This window comes from Pelodiscus sinensis, chromosome 4, assembly GCF_049634645.1.
Source record: "Pelodiscus sinensis isolate JC-2024 chromosome 4, ASM4963464v1, whole genome shotgun sequence".
NCBI lineage: Eukaryota > Metazoa > Chordata > Testudines > Trionychidae > Pelodiscus > Pelodiscus sinensis.
In genome coordinates this window covers 50,480,749-50,502,304 of record NC_134714.1, presented here as the reverse complement: position 1 = coordinate 50,502,304, position 21,556 = coordinate 50,480,749, and the positions used below count along the sequence as shown (strand labels likewise).

Sequence of the window (21,556 nt, the reverse complement as noted above, 5' to 3'; positions counted from 1 at the left end):
TAATAGACTTTTTTAAAAAATTAAATATTTCAAGAGGATATCACAGTTGCAAAGTCAAGTTCTCCAAAATGAAATTTCTGAGCTGATGGTTGCATTGCTGGGCCTACATTTTTTAAGTTTATTGGCGGGTTGGTCAGCATTCATGAGAGCACAGCGTAGTGTTTTAATTTCCCGAGCCCCAGTATCAGAAGTAGCTATGCTGCTAAGTCCTCTGAAAGCCAGAAGTCATAAGTCCTTTTTACCTGAATTATGAGTAAAGCGCATACTTAGAGGGATCTTTTGAGGAGTTGATGAGGGTGATTAGTTGTTGATTTTTCAAGTGAAATGTAAAAAATAAGTGGACATATAGCAGCAAGCAGTCCAATAGTACTACATTTTTGACAGAAAATGTTTTAACACCAGGATGATTTTCATCAGTCTTTATGTGAAACATAAATTTTATTATGGAAAGCTCTTGCACATGCTAATAGTAAAAACGTGGACTTTACCCAGTGCAAACCTTTTTTTAAAGCCAGAGTCACAAATCTAATAACAAAACTTGAAGGATAAACACCAATGGGTCCTAGATGTGCAGCTGATAAACTATATTTGTATTTTTCATTTGCTGTGGGATATTCTGCGTGTGTGTGTGTGTGTGTGTGTGTGTGTGTGTGTGTGTGTGTGTAAGTAAAATAAGTAGTGTGCAGATCGTTTTATATTAAGAATACTGCATACAGAAGAGTCATGAATAGTTCTAGCAACTTGGTTCTGGAAACAATGAAGAAATATCCTTACCATTTGTTGTCAGTCAATCTTGTATTATATAATCATAACTTCTATAGATGTCTTATGAAAGATGGCATCCTGATAATTTCACTCTGGTTTTTCATGTTAATATGTTATAGTGAAAGCTTTGTTATCTGGCACTGTGTTAACCAGAACATTTGGTTAACTGGCATTGCCCCCAGCCACAATACTGTCACATCTTCAGGCGCAGAGACCTTGCTTGGTTTACCATGATTGGCTTAACAATTTTTTATTTAAGAAATACTAATTATCTTCAACTCAAAATAGAAATGTGAGACCAACTGCCTCACGCTACAAAACTACCAATATTAAAAACTTGAGTTTTACTGTTGTTGTCCATTGGTTTTTCCTCGGTGGTTGGGACCCTTAGATAACTGGATTTTTTAGATAATCGGAACACGCTAATCCCTGAGCATTCCAGATAACACAGGTTTTACTGTAATTAGTTTAAATACGGGGGGAAAAGTATAATTGCAACTATAGAAAAATTGTATATTGTATTTCTGGGACTGCATATTTGTTCTTACATTTTTATATTTTTTCTTTTGATCATTGTATTTCCTTTCTGATGCAGAAATGATCTGGCATAGTGTCAATGATTAAATACTTCTTACTTAAAGAACACAATTTTAAATCTCAAGTTTTGCTATTAAGGAAAAATCACATACTGTAGCTATGATCTTAATTGAAGGATTATATTGTGAATGCTTTATTACACTGTTAAATAATATTTTTGGAGTAACTATGGTATGTTTTGTTGTAGCAGAAAAAGAAAACTAAGACATTCAATCCTCCAACCCGTAGAAACTGGGAAAGTAATTACTTTGGGATGCCCCTACAGGATCTGGTTACACCTGAGAAGCCTATACCACTGTTTGTTGAAAAATGTGTGGAATTTATTGAAGATACAGGTAGGATAGAAGTATTGTTGTGAGAGATTTTTCTTTAATGAAGAATTTCTTTTCTCTAGTTGTGAAATTGATTTTATAATGTTACTTTGACACAAGCACATATTTGTACAATGTGAAGCTTTTGTTTACTGTAAGATAAAAACTTCAGAAATATAGAGTAAGTTTAGATTGTTTAAAATGATGGTTTTATGGGTTTTTACACAATCAAAGGTTAATTTAAATATAGCCTCTGTGACTCGTTAAATCTAAGCAGCTAACTTCAGTTTTAATGTAAGTAAAATTATTTAGAATGTTCACACAATGGCACCATGATTGTCACTAATGTATTTTCATAAATCACATATAAAAATCTCAACCCACATTTTTCAAGTGGCAAAAATAGTTTCTTGATTTAATGAGTGCAACGCATTAAATAAAATCCTTTCTACCTGTTTAAATTTTGTTTGAAGAGTAACAAAATAATGCTTTTTGCAGTGATTTTCTGATAATTAACATATTTCATGTAGAAGTTACTGTTCATGCAGTAAATTGGAAAAAAAATGATTCTGCATTTCCAGTTTAACTCTTCTGAAGATTAGTTGATAGTGAAAAATATTTGAAAAAAGCGCATTAGTGCCTATTCTTTAATAGTGTCTCTCACATATTTAATCTGTTTTGTAGTAGCTTGTAGTAGGCTAGTAGTTGTATGAGACTAAGACATTACTGATTCATATAGGCCAGAATTCTAATGCCTTTGTAGCATCCCAGTAGTGGTAGGGTGCCTGACTATTGCTAGTAGAAATAAAACTGGAGATTTTTATCAGTAATACAAATGATGTAAGTTTGTCTTATTTTCATGTTTTCAAAAGAGCTACTGATAATGATATGACTCAGTCATCACCATGGAGAAATTCTAGGTTTTGTACATGGCATTGGTATGATGTCTGTACACTTGATAAAATGACCTTTGTGGAATCAGTGATTTAAGAAACTGAATTGTCTGTTTCTAACACGTTTTTTCATTGTTTCCCTGCCTATAGACAAGAGCTAGTTTTCAATCCCTTCTCTCCAGCCTCCTCCCGAAAAGAGAGAGAGAAGGCACTGTATACAGTAGTCTACTTGATTGTGGCTTACAAATGTTACCAGAGTATTGTAGATTAGTATGTTGATTGGTGGTGAATCCATTGCTCTTAAAATGGAAATGTTCTACATTCAAGTAATTTATCAATATAGAATAAATTAATGTTAGGTAGTTTAATATTTAAATAAAGTCTTCTGTATGCATAGGTCTTATATCTATCAAATGATAAATTGGACCTTCAGTTTTAAGAGAGCACTGTAAATTATCTGAGAAATTAATTTTAAAAAATAGATTAAAAGAACATCCGAATACCTGATTTAAACTATAATTATCATCAAATACAGGATAAAAATGACTTCTGTTTTTTGTGAAGGGAGAGCTCTAGTGATCTGAAAAGTGGATGACTCTCCCTTATATATTTTAATCATCTGAAAAAGAACTTGCCATCTTTTTGTTCTGAACTAGTAACCTGCCCTCCCTGAGGAATCCCTTTTCTGCATTTGAAAGGATCATCTATTTTATTCAGTCTCTTGGCTTGTGGTAACTCCCCCAAAGAGGAGACTCAGGAGGTGCTTATGTGGATTGGGCATTCATTTGTCTTCAGATTTACTGTGTGATTGTGAAACAGGCTGCATTTTTTTCCCTTTATCGTTGGAAGGGGAGCTCTGTTACAGAAAACAAATTTGTGGTGTTAAGCTTTTTTTCTGTTACTTTTTTGGAGTTCAGTTTCCTCGAATTAGGATTTTTTAATCAAGACTCCTTAGTTATGCAAACAGTTCTCTTTGTTTCGGAGGTCCTATGGTTTTGAATTTACTCGTTGTTTGCAATCTCTGAATCCTTAAAGAGAACCATCAGGTCTGGTTAATCCTTGAACCAGATAATCTTGCTTTCAGTTGGCTTCATCTGGGGAGATGGAGAATGGGTCTTGACTGTCCAGAGAAACACAAGCTGTCAAAAGACTGAACCACACTAGGACCCTTGCACCAGATGTATCTGAATTCCTTATGTATGCCGCCTTTCTTCCACTCATTTAATCTGTTTCACTTCCATCACATATATTAAGAACCAGTTCATTAAGAAAAAAAGTTCAAGATGTGGTCTGTGTGGAATTTCTACTTTTGGGTCTGTCATTTTCACTTTGATTATTAATAAAAGCTTGTCTGAGTTTGCCAAGATTCTCTTTTGACATGCTCTTAAAAACTGTTCTCACAAAATGGGAGTTTGGCCAGTGACTTGTCCTTTTTGATGGCTCGATTGAGACATAAGCAATTCAAGTCTCTATGGGTCTCCTTTTCTTTTTCACTCTGGTCCTACAGAACTACTAATTTGTTGGCCGCAGAAATTGCAGCTTGTCTGTTGGTCTCTCCAAATTTGGCAGGACTTCGAAACGGTAAGCTCCCTTTGTTTTGACAGTATTAATCACATATTTTTCCCCAGTACCAAATAGGGGTGACACTCACATCCTGTTAATGCCTTAACAGCAGGAACTTGCAGAAGTCAGGAGTGAATGTCACAAACTGCATACAAAGATAAGAAATGAACTTATCTGGTAGTGGTTCCCATTTCAATTCACAAATTATTATGCATTTAAGTTTTTGAAAATATGAACAGCAAGGACCAAAACATTTGTGACCTAAATACTATGCCTACTGTGACTCCAGGAGACCTCAAACCTATATTGGCAGATAGAGCACTCGTGTTTGCTTCCTCTTAATGCTATATGAGTCTTGAGTTTCTTTAACACTTCTGCTGTTGATGGCTTCATTACTTCATAACAGGGAAAGTGTGCAGCAAGGAGTGTTTTTGTTCTGTGTGCGCTCCTTCACTCACAGGTGCATTTTGAAGCGTATGTTTACTGGGGAATTTTAATAGGTGACAGCTTGTTGAATGCCACAGGGAGGCACAGTGTGAGTGTTAGCTAAGTTAGTCTGTACCTACAAAAATAATGAGGAATCCTGTGGTACTTTAGAGCAGGGGTCTCCAAACTATGGCCCGCGGGCCGGATGCGGCCCGCGAGGCCCTCTCATCCGGCCCGTGGAGACCTTTTTGTCTACGGAAAAAATGTCTGCTATTTTGGCATCCAGGAAACAATTTCATCATTCACACTAATACAGGTGTTCATGTGTAGTGTATCAATATGTTATTAAATAATAACTGAATAAAATAATATTAAATAAATAATTAAAAACAACATCCATGTTTTGATTGTTTTTTATTTGGACCTCAAGTGTGTAGTCGGCCCCCGAACTGCTGTTTGATAGTTAATGCGGCCCTCGGGCTGAAAAGTTTGGAGACCCCTGCTTTAGAGACTAACATATTTACTAGGCATAAGCTTTCGTGGAGGCACAGAACATCCACTAGTAACTTGGTAGTTAACCTTAGATCTTGTTTGGTGCTCTTTCTGCATTTTTCAGTTACTGTTGTCCTATCTGTCAGACTCCGATTACAGAATTTGCTTTATCAGATGCTTTTAGGATTGCCTCAGATACTCAGCAGTCAATTCATTGAAAGTGTGGAGTTTATCTTCAGCCACTATTTGAATCACTGATGTTCACTCTGGGTTTTTTTTTTCTTCTATGTTTTTAGCTCATGGGTTCTTAGGGACTGAGCTCATCGCTGATGCTCTAATTCAGTGTTTCACCACCTTTTTTATACTGTGGACCAGTAAACCCATTCACAAACTTTTGGTGAACTGACAACATTTTATTTATGTATTTGCATATTCATTATGTAAACAATGGTAAAATGTTACCTGTTAACCAAACCAGTCATCTGCCAACCTTGTCTTGTCACTGCACATCCCTCTACCTCCAACCCCAGAACCCTCTGATCCCATCCAGCCAACCCTGGTCTCACAAGTCTGTCTTGCCAAGTCTGTCACCACAGTACCCACCGTTTCCACCTCCCAACACCCCCTGCTGCCAACTTCCTTTTGTCAACCACCTCTGTCTTACCTGGAGCCTATCCTGAATCTGCTATCATTACCAACCTTGGCACCTGTATTCCCAACAACCTCTGACTTAAATTGGCAACCTCCCACTTCCCTGGATCCTACTCGACTACTCCCAGTGCCCCTTGCTCTGCAAACTCCATGACTGTCTGTTGTGACAAACCCTGATACTGACCCTGCAACTGCCTGTTCCCCAAGCTCTGAGGCCCCTCAACCCTGCTCAGGCACCTTCAGATCTGTTGCCCCGGAGACAGAAGCATGAGCTACACCACACATGGCTCTATAACCACTGACCCACTGCAACCGAACCCCTCTTGCCCTTTGACCTCTAATACCTGTCCCCCTCTGCTCCAGCACTCCCCTCTTAACTCCTAGCCTCAACCCAGCCCCTTGCTCCTCACAGCCTAACACCCCTTGACCCCCATCCCTATACCCTATGTTGTTTCACTCTTTATCCTATGACCCCTACAGCTCATGCCCAACACCCTTTTGCCCCATGACCCCATCATGCCGTCATCTAACACCCCTTTGATTCAACCCCACCCTCCTCAGAGTGAGTCTGCCCCTCTAGCGAGTGTGGCTGTTGGTGCCACACGGACAGGGGGAGCGGCTGTTGGTGGCGTATACACTTCGCCTCCATTGTGCCCCCTCCCTCACCAACTGCAGCTCGCACCCCCATGAGTAGAGGGGAGGGTGGAGTGTGTCGCCCCGGCAGGGCTGTCATCTTACCTGGATGGGAAGGGGGAGGAGGGAAGCACCTCATCTGCCATTGCCTCAGTCCCATCACTGGGCAAAATCAGCCACCATGACGGCTAGAGCTGAAGCTGGCTGTGTATGAAGGCTACTCGCCATGAACCGCCAACTTCAGCTCTGCTAGCCAGTGGTTCGTGGCTTGGCACAGCTCTGCATACTGGCAGTTGGGAACCACTGCCCTAATTCAGCTTCTGTCACTTCAGAATCAAGTGTACTTCTCAATCTCTCACTATTAGTTTTTCACCAACATCTAGTTTTGTCAGGGCTGGCCAAACTATAGTCTATGGGCCGGATTCGGCCCACCAAAACATTGGATATGGCCTGTGAGAGACTCACGGAGCTCCCTACTTGTCCCGTCCCTGGTTGGCACTCAGTAAAGCTGGCTGCAGGCCATGTGTCTGTCTCTGACGGTGAAAGCTCGGGGAGAGACTGAGAAGTTCCTCACGCTGCCTCCACCCCCAGTAACTCCCATTGGCTTGTTGGCAGGACAGGCAGCATGTGAAGTGCCCCTCTGTCCCCCCGACCTCACAGTAACAAACATGGCCCACATTTGCTACATAGCTTTTATTAACTTTCCTTTGTATTGTAAAACTTATCTGTGTTTCTGAGAATCTTGTCAAATCTGTCTTCGCCTGGGATAAAGTATTCTTGTATGATAGAAGTGGTAACTGTCAAAGTGGAGTACTGCAAGTTCATAATTTCTCTTAGAGTTCACTGTTAAAAATGTTCATGTTGACTTCTATTTACAGTTATAGTATTTTTAAAGGTGAAAGCTTTAAAACTAGACTAGTGGCCTCTTTTGCAAAAGAACTGCTTCTTTACTGCCAGTTGTTAGCTCCGATTTATCTCCTCAAATCAGTAAGTAGACTGGTGATTGACTGCAAGTATTGGTAGACCTTTCTACTACAAGGAAGTTTTTACATAAACATTAATCAATTTTCCAAACATTTATAGGTGCCAAAATTTGAGGGTACTGTTGCAGTAAAGCTTGGATTAAGTGAGTTTTGCATTAGCTCTGAATGTAGCTAAATACTGTTTTTGGTTGTTTTTTTTTTTTCATCTGGCAATGAGTCCTCTTGTGTTTGCTTGGCTCCCATGGAAGTTGTGTTTATTGAAGTCGTAAATTGGCTATATTGATCAACAGTTTTTTTCCATGATAGCTATTGTGGAAGATTATCGTGGACACAGAAGCATACTGTCACATAGGACCTTGAAAATGTGGACAATAGCTTTAAACTAGTCTGTGTTACTAGGGAGTTAGTGTGGAAAATGGAAAATTCATGCATGTACCCCAGAACTGGACAGTGTTGCATCAGCCATTTTGTATGTTCAGCCACTGCTAGCTGAAAACCAAATAGCAAGGAATGGTTTTAGGCCTTTGTGAAGCAATGTCGGACAACTGCATATTTGCACTTCGCTAACGAGGGTACGGGCTACAGGGTATGGAAGAGAGTGAGTGATTAGAGTACTTGATTTTAGGTATCCCAAAATGATGTTATGGCTACAAATGTTTTCAGTAGTTTGTTGCAATTAGGAAAATTGATGATTCAATAGAATTTTTATGATAACCCACTAGGAGACACCATAGCTTTGATGCTTTGTGTTAGCGTTAGCTACAAATGATAAGGTAAAAGTAAATCTTTCAGAGCAGTTTGAGGGCAAGGAAGACTGGCTTTGTAATACAATATCCAGTTAATGTTGTTCAAGCCCAGGGAAACAGGGTCAGATTCACAGATGAATATGAATTCTGCACTGTTTCTCTGTAATTGGTTTGTGAAATTGCTTTGTAGAAGAATGGCTACTTTTAAGTCCATTAATGAATACCCAGGGAAGTTAAAATGTTCCCCTATAGCAGTGGTTCTCAAACTTTTTGGCCCATGGACAACTTGGCTCAATGTAAACCTTTCTGCATACCACCAGTTGCTAATGGAAACTTGCCGTTAATGACATAATTATTCCCAAGCTATTTTGCTAGTGCTGTATCTAGGGAGAATAGTTCAATTTAAATTATTAAACAGATTAAGCATTTTAACTTTCTCACGTAAATAAAGTAAAATATTAATTTAAGTACATCTGTGGCGGGGCTGCTCCTACTTTCCCCCTCTCGGGTCTGCTGTCTGCCCCACGCACTCTACCATAGCCTAGTTCCAACCCTAGAGCCTGACAGGCTGCACCACTAGAACTGGTCAAATAGACAGGCTCACTGGCCCATGGGCCAGAGTCAATACACAAAGACACAGGAAGAGGCTACACCCCTGGTAGGGGGACCCGGGCCCACCCTACTCCACTGGGTCCCAGCCCAGGGCCCTGTGAGTGGCAGGCGGACTCACCACTCACTCGGTGGGGAATCCATCCGAAACGCACTGAGGATTCCAGAGTGGGAGAGGTGGCTCCTGTCCCCTCCCTGGGCTACTTCCTACCTGGTCCAGTGGGATGGAGTCCCAGGTGCTCACCGGGTTCTCTACTTCCCTGGGAGCTGCTTCTTCCTCATCGATGGCTGGGGAGACGTCTCAATGGACACTTTGGTCTCTGCTGTCTTCCCTCCGATCAGCTGTTTGATGCGGATCTGGAGCTCCCCTCTGAGGTCCTTCCTCTCTGGCAGTCAGCCCGGACTGAGCCTCCCTCTAGGCTTTTATACCTTGGCTGCAGTCTGAGCATGAGAGCTGTGGGGGTAGAGCTTCTTCGGCCAGGTGGGCTGGTTAGGCTCAGCCTATGTAGTGCGGGGCTAATACACCCTGTCACAACAACACAAAAGGTTTCCATGTTTTCTTTCTTTATGGCAGGTGTGGGGAACCTTTTTTGTGTTGGGAGGGCACTGACCCACAGAAAAATCTGTTGGGGACTGTCACGGGGAAGACTCATCACCACGGTGCCTCCTGCCATTAGCCCTGGGCATTAGCTCATTAGCGCACAGATGCTTCCCTCGTGTCTCCCCATGTCCTCACTCCATTCTCCGGTGTTGGGCCCCACATCACTCCCAGACCGTGACATCCTCTTCAGGACACTGCATTCCGGCAGTGCCCGCTTCGGTGTGTGTCAACCTTGGGGAGGGTTTTTTTTAATCAGTCTCTGTACTCTGGGGTTCTCCCCTCCCAGGGAGCACCAATTCCTCCATACCCACCTTGCCTCAGTGACCCTCTGCCAGTCTTCATCTAGCCCCTGCTACAGGGGCAAACTGCAGTTTGAAATGGCCATTCATCATTGGTAGGGGGATGTGAACCTGCTGCCTTTTCATATCCTGGCTGCCCCTTTGCAGCCCTGGTACCCTCAGGCATTGCTTCATGCCTTGCAGCCTGGGAGTGAGGTCAGGCCAGGGCTCCCTAGCTTTACCTGCCTTTTCCTAGCACTACTCTGTCTCCCACTTCAAAGCTGGGGGCTTCCTGAAAGTGCTGCTTCTCTCTGGCTGGCTGTGTGGCTGCCCCCATGCTCCTCTGAAGCCTTCCAGACTGTTTGCGGCCTCCTGCTGGCTCTCTTGTGGCTGCAGACTGCAGGTGATCCTCCTTTTTCTCCTAACCTCTACAAAGCCTGCTCTGCAGAGGAACTGTTCCCCCCCTCAGTGTGGCTACCCCCTGCGTGGGGCAGGTGGAGAGAAGTTGCTGGACTCCAGTGCTGGATTGTTTGGTACTGGGGGTCCCATTTCGTTGAGGGGCCGTGTGCCAAGGCATCCTATGTTTCATTCTAAATGGTCCCCTGATACTATTCCAGACAGCTTGTAATCCATCCTTGTTTGGAATGTTGGTATAAAGAACTTCTACATCCAAGGAAGATTACTGATGCTCTGTAGTTTCCTCAGGAAGCCAATGGTGTCTCAAAGATAGCTAAGAGTGCTGGCAGCATAGGGCCTGATGATAATTAATGAAGATAAGTTGTTGCTGAGAAATCAACTAACTTTTTATCAATATTCACCACCAGAAACGTTGGGAAGATTCTTAACGTAAGCATGCAATTACTCAATAACAAAAATGAGATGTTTTCAGTGATAGAGGTGCTGGAGAAAACTGGTAATTTAAAATAGAATCAGTCTTCAAGCCCTGGCGGTGCATCTAGTATCTGAGCTGCTAACAAAAAGAAAAAAAACCACATTTTTATTCAAACATGTCAGCAATGATAGCATGCTTCTGACTCAGTCATGGTACAGTCAGCAACTTCCCAGCCTTGGCGCTCCAAAAGCCCCAGCCAAGAGCCTTCAGTAACTAGGAATATGTCTTCTTCTGGGTCCTTGACGTTGGAGGCTTCAGATTTTGATCAGCTTCCCCACTACCATTCTAGAGCAGCTTCAGTGGCGTCAGCCTCCTTTATTTCCCCTCTCTTCCCCTCCCCATAGTATTGTCAGCATCGGTATTCTTGACTTCACCGCACCTGCAGACTTGGCATGTTGACTCTGGCACAGTGTTGCTATTGGCACTGGCAAAGGCTTCTCAAATAGTGTCAATGGCGGCACCTAAGTGTTTCTATTCCAGCATGAAGCGCACCAAGACTGGCACCAGTATTAGCAACGCTGGCTTCCATTGTTGCAGCAACACTGAGGGTTCAGTTGCACCAAGTGGAGTTGACATCATCCTATGCTCAAGGACACAGACAGATAATTCAGATTTGGATGATCCCCACCAGGAACCTCATCTCCAAGATTTCTCTGGAGGTGACAACATGGGGCAGCATCATCCTCACTGTCCCCAGATGAGGTGCTGGCTGGCACTGCCACAATCTTGACTCTTGATGACAATAGAGCTCTTCAGCAGCTCTCCTGAGGAGAGTGGCTCAGGGCCTGGTCATTCCAACCAGACAAGTTACAGAACATGTCAATCCAATGGTGGACATCCTCACATCTTCAGACCCCACTCGTGTTGTCCTGCTGTTAATAAAGACCACTTTGGACAACACAAAGACCATGTGATGAATCCCAGGCTCCGTAACCCCACTGCCAAAAGAAATGAGGTGCTGTTTTGTACCATCTTTGGGTATGAACACCTACATACTCCCTTTCCCCTTGACTCATTTGTCATTGATGCAGCTAATCCAGCACAGTGTTAAAGCTTTCAAGGAAGCTCCCCAAATAATATGGAGGCAAAGTGTTTCAAACTTTATGGGCAAAAAGTCTACTCCACTGGAGGCCTTCAGCTCCATAACTCACAGGTGAATAGGCAATATGATGACAAACAGAATTTCACATGACAAATGCAAAATAATGCATATTTGAGGAGAAAAAAATTCAACTATTTTTACAGTTTACAGGATTCTAAATTAACTTTATCAACCCATGAATGCAACTTTGGTATTCCTGTTAACATGTTAATGAAAATGTGCAGTTGCAGTCAGAAAAAACAACAAGAACTTAGGGCTACCCAAGGAGCAGAAGATAATATTGAAAGACATCTTTTTTTTTTTTTTTTTTTTTTTTTTTTTTTTTTAATATAAGCAGTTCATCAGTGTCTGCTAGAATACTTTAGTCATTGATGTCACCCCAACTCAAAAAGGTATCGTGGGACTGGAATGGGTTCAGCTAAGGTTGATAGAGATGGAAGTCTTGAAAAATTCCCAAAATATTGGTATTGTTTGCATTAGAAAGGAGAAGAATAAGAGGAGACTTGAGAAGTAAATAAAATAGTAAATGATATAGAGAAGATAAATTAGAGGCACATTCTCTTTTTAACTAAGAATAAGGACATCTTCAGTGAAAATAAAAGGTAGAAAATTCAAAGCAAATACAAGTAAATACTTTTTTTTTTAACTCAGTGTGTAATTAAACTATGGAACTAATTGCCACCTGAAGTTGTTGATCCAATGAATTTAATAGGATTCAAAAAGGATTATGTATTTATGTAGTTATGACTATCCAAAGTTGTTAATGACAATGCATTTAAAAATTATATTAAGCCTTCGACTTCATCATTGAGCAAATCTGACAATTAGGTCTAATTCTTATCTCTGTTGGTAAGAAGGTTATCTACATGTGGCTAATACGGGCATGTATTCTGTCTGGCCTTTGTCAGAGAGAAGGTACTAGACTAGATGGACCATTGTTTTGAAACAATATAGTAATTCCTATATGAATGTGATACTTGGCAAATTATTTTGAATTAATTTGTGCGCAAAACACAATAATTGCTACTTTTCATGAAGAAACAAATAATTTTATACTATGTACATCTGATTGTTACTCTGTAAAATATAATCATGTGTTTTAAAAAAAAATGTTTTCTGCTTCTCCAACTAGGGCTATGCACTGAAGGCCTCTACCGTGTTAGTGGGAATAAAACAGATCAAGACAACATTCAGAAGCAATTTGATCAAGGTACTTATAGTAGATTTTCCTGGTACTGCAAAATATCTTTTCTACAGAGCTATTCTTAATAGTTATTTTTGGAAAGGTATTGGGATTCAGTATTGGTGACACTCTAGCATTTTGCTGTTATAAATTAAATATTGTACATAAGAGCTCAGATATTTGTTTTTTAATTTCTTTAGATTGATCAAATGAATGTCATTAGTTCTTGAAAAACTTAAAAAACAAAGTTTTTCGTATTACAGACTAACTCGGGTACCCCTCTGAAACATTAGATCTGTACTATCTCTAAAGAGGAAGAAATCAAGAAATAATGTCTATGGAAATGAATTAAACCTGCTTCACTTCTGAATGTCCACATAGGATTAATGCTGTTGAGCTAGTCCACTGTAATTTTATCTGGATTAATTTTCCTGAGTGTTTTCATATAGACAAGCCCTTAATGTTAGCAAAGAATCCAAGAGCACTCCTGTCTGTTACGGAGCAGCCTGAGATGGGATGTTGATTATTAAATGAACCACACTGATCTGTAGGACAGTTCTTATGTTCCGAGTGACATTTCTCAATTTTATTTTCCCAAAAGACTTCTGCTTTTTTCTAGTTTAAGTGTTGTGTTTTTGGCTACACATTAAACAGTTACATTTAGTAGTGATTGGTGTTTGTGTACTAATTAAAAAACAAGATGTATGTATGATAGTTATTTTAGTGTATTATATTTTGAATAATCTTGTTAAAATGTTAGGTAGTCCATTTCTGGTACAACATAGAATCTTTGTTGATCTTGTTAGATTATAGTTGTATTTCGTAAAGTATTGTGTTAGTCTGGACCTGCAATGAAGGAGGAGGATTGTGGTGATGATGATGATTTCTCTCCATTTCATGTGGTGGAGATGATGATGATGATTATTCCTCTCATTTTCACCCTGTTTTATATTGCCTCAGTTGTTCAGTCATGTATATAGAAACATCCACTCTGACTTTGATTCTTATAGTTGTATTGATGGCAAGAGTAAATGAGATTTTTTGTTTGTTTGTTTTTTTTTGCTCACATCAAAGCCAATATCTTCTGTACAAAGTAACTGAAAATGAAACTAGATGTCTTCAAACACATCCATGCCAGATGTGAATTTTAAAAGAGTTCCAGCTAAAATGCTCATTTTTTATTTAAAAAAAATTATAATGGTGTATAATTTTGAAAGAATTTTGGCTGCAGCATCTAGAACTGTGGCTTTTCTGTTTCTAATTATGTTCTCAAATACAGTCTATGGCTTATTTCTAAAGTTAAAATAGTTGTAGTCCTAAAATATTAAGGCTCCTGGTATTTTTTTGAAGTTATCACTGGGGAAAGTGACCACGTATTTTCTCCTTAAAGGGCCTCAAATGGGGCCATAAGAACAAGACTACAGGAGTTCTGCAATTCATATTATGTGTACAAAAACAATTACTTACGTGAGGGAAATACAGTTCAAGAGTTACCTTCAGTTGGTAAATCAGTGACTCAGAAAAATTTTAAGGTTAACAAAAAGAATTAAATAATTCTGTGATGGCTTCGCCTGTGTAGGTACCTGAGTGGGTTTACTCAGTTTGCTTTCATTTGGATCAGTGTGTGATTATAGGCATATGCCTAGTGGTGGACCTTATAATTCAGTAAGTTTTTCAGTAGTGTGTGTGATGGTATATCTCTTTTTATATTACTTTTAAAAAATAAGATGTGCAGTGACAGTGGTTGTTTTTGTTTACACTACTAATTGCTGTTTGTTTTTCTCACAGATCATAATATCAACCTAGAATCTATGGAAGTGACGGTAAATGCAGTGGCAGGGGCTCTTAAAGCTTTCTTTGCAGATCTGCCAGATCCTTTAATACCGTATTCTCTACATCCAGAATTGGTAGAAGCATCAAGTAAGTAGTATATTGTGTGTCTTGTTGATTACCTTGGGTGGGTTAACTTCTTATAGGTTTTAAATTCATTATATACTGAAATGACTAGCTGCTGTGAAATACAAATTTTTAAAATATTGCTGTCTGCTGTGTCTTTGCAGTTTTAAAATTGCAATCTTCAAAATGAATGAACACTGTTATATAAAGAAGTACACCTTTTAATGAACATCTCAGACCAAATGGATTTTATTGTTTGTCTTCTTTGGAAAACTCATTTCATTGAAAGAATTAGTTTTGTGCCAGCCTATATTATAGTTGAAGATGATGGAAACCCTTTGAAATTAATATAATAGTAATAGGGAAGCATGTATAACACCGATAGACCTCAGTCATCTGTAGGCAGAATCAAACTAGAAAATTGGAAGCTTAGTGTATGAGCTTCTATGACCTGAGCAAAAAACCAGGTGGCTGTTAGCTAACACTGTAGAGCAAACTCATTATTCTCTCTGTAAGTGGTCTCAGTGGCACTAGATGGGACTGAAATCTGAGGAGTAGCCCTCTTAGTCTATAACTTAGTCTATAGTCTATAACTAAAACAAGTAGTCCTGTGGAACCTTAGAGACTAACAAGGTAAGGGATCATGAGATGTTGTGGGTAAAACTCACTTCATTAGATGAGTTGGAGTGGAAATACAGAATCCAAATACAGAATATATACAACGGCAAAAACAGTTATCTGTCTTTTGTAGGATCCTTGCTTAATGAAGCTAATTAAGTAGTACACCACACGCTGAAGCTGTGTGGGTTACACATACATGAAATTAATATTATTCTGTTCATGAAGTTTACAAGTTAAGAAATATTCTTCTTTTTACTTGAATTTTTCCCAATTCCTTAATTAAAAAAATTATACAATGTTAAATCCTTCTTATATATTTTTTATACTTGAAGCTGCGAAGCATAACTTCTATGTGTCTTCCCCATTTAAAGGCCTCCTTTCTTTGAATTAGATTAAGTCAGTGAATTGGATTGCAGCAAATTATTCCATAAACCTAAGCCAGTGTTACATATTTTTGCAGGGTGGAACTATGACTCAAATAGTATTGTTTTCTTATCCAAAAGACAATAATATATTCATCATACTAAATCTAGAAACTTAGTATGCAAGAGCAGCTTGATTAACCTACCTTTTTACACATATATTGTACATGTTAGTTTTATCTAGTTGACATCCATAAATATTTTATTTGCAGGAGAAGCTGTTAGTGGTCTTAATTCTGAATCAGTATTTTTACTTAGATTACTGGATTAATAAAACTAAAGACAAATTTTACTGGCTTTTATTAATTATTGAATATTCAAAAACCTATGAAAACTTGTAATTTCTATAAAAGCAACTGTTTTAAAAGGAATATAAATTAAATTTTATTGTTGCAAAATGACAGTCCTATTGTGGGGACTGATTTAATTGCGTGTTTGGCTCTGCATTTCAGATTGGCTTTTTGTTATAAAATCATACCAATAATATTTTAATAAACTAGATGCCAAATGACATTAACTCAACAGAAAATGTGTGCATGGAATAAAATCGCAAAGTTGCAGAATATATATCTTCTTTTAAAAACTGTTTTTGCTGCTGTTGTCTCAACAGTAGGTAGCAGTAGTCTGTAATAAGGCATTTCTAGAGGGGATTATTACAAGAAGGCATCCACTCCTCAAGGTCTGAAGATGTTCAGGGCTGAGTGAAAACTCCCTGATGCCTACATATCTTTTAACTATAGCATTATTTTGAGGCTGGGTAAGAGAGTATTTGTTTTGTCTTTTAAATTAAGTAATACCAGTCAAAAGGATAAGTTAAAATATTATGTACACTAACAGTAAAATTGATGGATCAAAGAAGTGGGTTTTTAAAAATAAAGTAATAATCTTAACACCATCTAAACAGGAAAACACACTATGACAAACACTGAGTTTCTGACTCCAAATACGTGTCAATTTCAGGGTTTTTTTTAAGTTGTAAAATACCAGACGTCTCTTTAGGAGTTGGGTCAGTTGATCCCAATTCTTCCTTAATTTTTAAAACTTAACAAAATTCCATATATACCTCTTGGTGCCCAGAGAAATGCTGCATCTTTGGTTTTCCAGTTCACTGTCTTCCAGAGAATCAGGAGGGAGACTCAGTCCTTCCACTGCCATTGCAATTTCAGCAATACTAAAGCTTCCGGTCCTGTTACTCCATTGGTAGCCAGAAATATTTTCCAAAAATTTGTCCAAGAGGGTACCTTGGTTGTATCACTTCTATGAGGGACTAGACCCATTCCTATGGCTCTCTCTGTTACCACTATTTTAAACTTTGTTTCTTACATATTGATTTTTCCTGATGTGCCAGCCCTTTTATCTAAACACTAAGAACTCATGCTCAATTTGCAAAGTTATTCAAATAATCTCTACAGTCACTGTTTGCAAAATTTTGAATAAACTTCAATAAACGTGTGATTGCTGGCCATACAGAAAAATTAGTCTATGTGCATTGTACTTTTAATACAGTAATTCTTCATTTAACACTATAGATATGTTTCAGAAAATGATCATGTTAAGTGAAAATATGTTATGCGGGGTCAGTTTTCCCATTGAAAATAATGGAAAAGGTGGGGGTTGCTTTTCAAGTGGTGGTGTCTGTTGGGACCTGGACATAAGGTTGGGGGAGAAAGGCGACTTGGTTACATCAGGCAGGGGAGGTGTTTGGCTCTGGGGAAGGGAAGGGAAGGAGAGGGGAGAGGGATTGGGTTGGGAGTATGCCCCTGTGATGGAACTTCCAGGACCCACGCTGCGTCCAGCTTGGCGAACCCTCTTCCACTTTTCAGGGAGGCAGGGGAAGCCCTGCACTGTTGCTGGTGATGGGCCAGCTGGGGAAACCCAGCTGCCAGCCTACAAGGAGGGGTGGAGAAGAGGGGGCAAGGCATCTGGAGAGGAGTTGTCAGCGGGGAATGGTGCGGCGAGCGGCAAACCCTCCGCCGCTTTGCAGGGAGGTGGGGGAAGCCCTAAACAGCTGGTGGCAATGGGCTGGCTGGGGAAATAGTGTAATTCAAAAAACGTTCCCTAAACTAAAAAATTGTGCTATCGCTAAAATGTGTTAAGCTGGCACGTGTTAAATGAGGAATTACTGTAGTCTATAGAAGGCTTCTCTGTTAATTAACTCTCTCTAGACCAGGAGTGGGCGAGGCCAAGATACCCACCCCTGTTTTAGACTGTTGACCATACATTCCATTCTCTTGAAAATTTGACTGTTTGCTTCGCTATTTTCTGTCCTTTTTTTTTTTTTTTTTTTTTTTTCAAATGGAGTGATTTTTAAATCTCCTCTCCAAAGGTCAGTAATATTATTCCACCAATTGGTCTAATATATTGTCCATTCATTGGGCATCTGTCATGTATTAAAACAACTAGGCCAGATTTTGGGAAATTACTGTCTGAATAAAAGTTTTATGAAATATTTTAATAGTAAATATTAGTTGGAAAAGAGAAATCTGGTAAGAAATCTGACTGATAAATATTAGTTGGAAAAGAGAAATCTGATAAGAAATCTGACTGATAAATGAGTTACTGATCATCTTAAAAGCCAGCAATGAGGTATTAAAATGATTTTCCAATATTAAACATAGATAAATAATTTTATCAGATACAGACTCTGTGTTCTACCTGTTAGAACAATTCTATAGTTTAATTTTGTTTCCAGGTGAAACAGGTTCATGAGGAATTGTAACAAATACTGTTTCTCACTTGGGCATTCCTTTTCAGTAATAATTCTTTAGCTATCCCTATGTATCAATGATAAAAATTAACAGCACCATTGGTAAAGGTTTCCTTTTACATATATAAGGAAAATTGATGTTTTGTTATCTCTACAGAGATCTTGGAGAAGACGGAACGAATGCATGAGTTAAAAGAAATTGTGAAGAAATTTCATCCTGTGAATTATGATGTCTTCAAATTTATAATAACTCATCTCAACAGGTTTAGTACTGTTTTTATTACTAAAAATATATTTAATTACTGAAAATTGTTCATGATCATATCTCTCATCTGTCAATAAAATACTGAATACATGACTAAACTGATACCAAGGCCAAAAAAAATGGAAAGTAGGAAAATGGATTTGAAATGTAAGTTCATAAAGAAACGAGTTCATGGTTTATGTAATAGGTTTCATACAATCATAGAACCGTAGAGCTGGAAGAGACCTCAGAAGGTCATCAAGTCCAGTCCCCTGCTCTAGGCAGGACCAATCCCAACTAAATCAACCCAGCTAGGGCTTTGTCAAGCCGAGACTTAAACACCACTAGGGATGGAGACCCAACTACTTCCTTAGGTAACCCTAGGGTCGTCTCACTATAGCTTCCTAATAATGTGATTAATTGAAGTAAGATAATCAGACATTATCACTGTTTTATGGGATGTAGGACATTTTGATCTATCCTGAGTAAATATATCTGTTGAAGAGACAGTTGCTTGCAATAGTTGAAGATTTTGGAGTTCTTTAATTAAAATTCAGCCAAAAAAAAAGAACCGAAAAACATTAGAATGCATCAAATACTAATCTACTGTCATGTTCTGGAATGCAGTCTAGATCAGTAAATGGTTGTGTAACCTTGGGTGGCTTGTTTGCTCTGTTGCTGTGGCTCAGACTGGATATAGTGGCCAAGAAACAGGCTTGCAGTATTGAGTGTCTGTGTGCTATGGAGTCTTGGTGGTACTTCATAGAATCGTAGAAGATTAGGGTTTGAAAAGACCTCAGGAGGTCATCTAGCCAAACCCCTTGCTCAAAGCAGGACCAACTCCCAACTAAATCATTCCAGCCAGGGCTTTGTCAAGCCTGACTTCTAAGGATGGAGATGTCACCATCTCCTCACATCACCCATTCTAGTGCTTCATCACGCTCCTAGTGAAATAATTTTTCCAACCTCGCCATCTCTCAGTGCAACTCGAGACCATTGATTCTTGTTCTGTCATCTGCCGTCACTGAGAATAGCCTTCCTTTTTATCCTCTTTGGAATCCCCTTTCAGGGTATGTCTACGCTATAGCGCTAATTCGAACTAACGCGTCTAGAACTAAAAACTAGTTCGAATTAGCGTTTTGCTAATTCGAACTAGCATGTCCACATTAAGTGGACCCTGAACCGGGCTTAAGGATGGCTGGAAGCAGTGCCAGCAGGGCATCACAGGAGGACTTAGAGCGTGGAGATGCTGTCTCAGGCTAGCCGAGGGCTGTGCTTAAAGGGACCCGACCTCCACCCCGGACAGACAGTTCTCAGGGGTGCCCCGCTTGAAAACCAGTCCTGGGTTGGAGTGCCCGGAGTGCCCACACTGGGCACATCACAGCACTCAGCCATCAGCCCGGCTGCACTTGCCGCAGGCTGCCATCTGTGGAGAGGGGGCAATTGGGAGGCTGCAGGAGAACTTCCACCCCCAGAAGCCCGCAGAGCCAGCCCAGTCCTCCCCATCGGGGGCTCGTACCCCATTCCTCCCTCACCTCCTTCCACTTACCCTTCCCTAGCCCCTTTTATTGATGTACAAAATAAAGGACAATTGTGTTCAATAATGGAATCTGTCTTTATTGAACAAAACTGGGGGAGACTGGGAAAAGGATGTGGGAGAGGGGAAAAGAGAGGGTGGGAGAGGGGAGGGCAACTAAAATGATCAGGGGTTTGGAACAGGTCCCATATGAAGAGAGGCTAAAGAGACTGGGACTGTTCAGCTTAGAAAAGAGGAGACAGAGGGGGCACAGGATAGAGGTCTCTAAAAGCAGGAGTTGGGTGGAGAGGGTGCATACAGAAAAGTTCTTCATTAGTTCCCATAAAGAAGGACTAGAGGACACCAAAGGAAAGGAACGGGTAGCAGGCTTCAAACTAGTAACAGAAAGTTGTTCTTCACAAAGCAAAGAGTCAACCTGTGGAACTCCTTGCTGCAGGAGGCTGTGAAGGCTAGAACTAGAACAGAGTTTAAAGGGACGTGAGATCAAGTGATGGAGGTTGGGTCCATGGAGTGCTATTAGCCGGGGGTAGGAGTGGTGTCCCTGCCCAAGGTTTGTGGAAGGCTGGAGAGGGATGGCACGAGACAAATGGCTTGGTCACTGTCTTCGGTCCATCCCCTCCAGGGTCCTTAGGGTTGGCCGCTGTCGGCAGACAGGCTACTGGGCTAGGTGGACCTTTGGTCTGACCCAGGACGGCCATTGTAAGCTCAGGGTCGGGGGTCTCAGTGGACCCCCTTGATTTTTATGCACACCTGCTCCTGGGTGGCCAGGCTGGCAGCTCTCCTGCCCTAGACGGCCACTTTCCTGTGCCTAGTGCGGAGATCGTGGACGAGGTCCACGATGTCCGCAGTAGCCCAGGCGGGTGCCCACCTCTTGCGGTCCCGGGCAAGCTCCCGGGAGCCGCCAGCCTGGTCCCAGGAAGAGGGGGAGGGCTGGGGGGCATCGGGTGGCTGGCTCGAGCCGTGCCAGGTGCAGGGTCTGCTGGCTGGGTGCTGGCAGGCTTGCACCTGGCACGGGCACCATAGCCAGCCCGTACCCCTTTAAGGGGGCCGGGGCCGGGAGGGGGGCAGACGAGTTTCCCTGGTGTTGGCCAGAGTGGCCACCAGGGAAACCTGGGGAGGGCTAGCCTCCCACTAGTTCGAATTAAGGGGCTACACACCCCTTAATTCGAACTAGCTAGTTCGAACTAGGCTTAATCCTCGTAAAATGAGGTTTACCTAGTTTGAACTAAGCGCTCCGTTAGTTCGAATTAAGTTCGAACTAACGGAGTGCTAGTGTAGCGCCTATGAAAGTTAATTCTAACTAACGTCTGTTAGTTCGAACTAACTCTGTAGTGTAGACATACCCTCAGGTAGTTTGAAGGCTGCTATCAAATCCTCCCTCATACTTCTCTCCTGCAGACTAAA

The 21,556-nt window shown here is 40.6% G+C and overlaps 1 protein-coding gene across 5 annotated transcripts in view; it reads left to right on the top strand.

The window, feature by feature from the left end:
• Window positions 1-21,556, top strand: part of ARHGAP5 (Rho GTPase activating protein 5) — an 80,433-nt gene that overhangs the window by 34,253 nt on the left and 24,624 nt on the right. For 4 of the 5 annotated variants that reach the window (XM_006117658.4, XM_075926960.1, XM_075926959.1 and 1 more), the window contains exons 4-7: window positions 1,550-1,697; window positions 12,675-12,752; window positions 14,514-14,645; window positions 18,529-18,634. In XM_006117658.4, the coding sequence (XP_006117720.2) occupies window positions 1,550-1,697; window positions 12,675-12,752; window positions 14,514-14,645; window positions 18,529-18,634 (464 nt within the window). The remainder of the gene's footprint in view (window positions 1-1,549; window positions 1,698-12,674; window positions 12,753-14,513; window positions 14,646-18,528; window positions 18,635-21,556) is intronic. The other variant, XM_006117659.4, reaches the window with a different exon arrangement.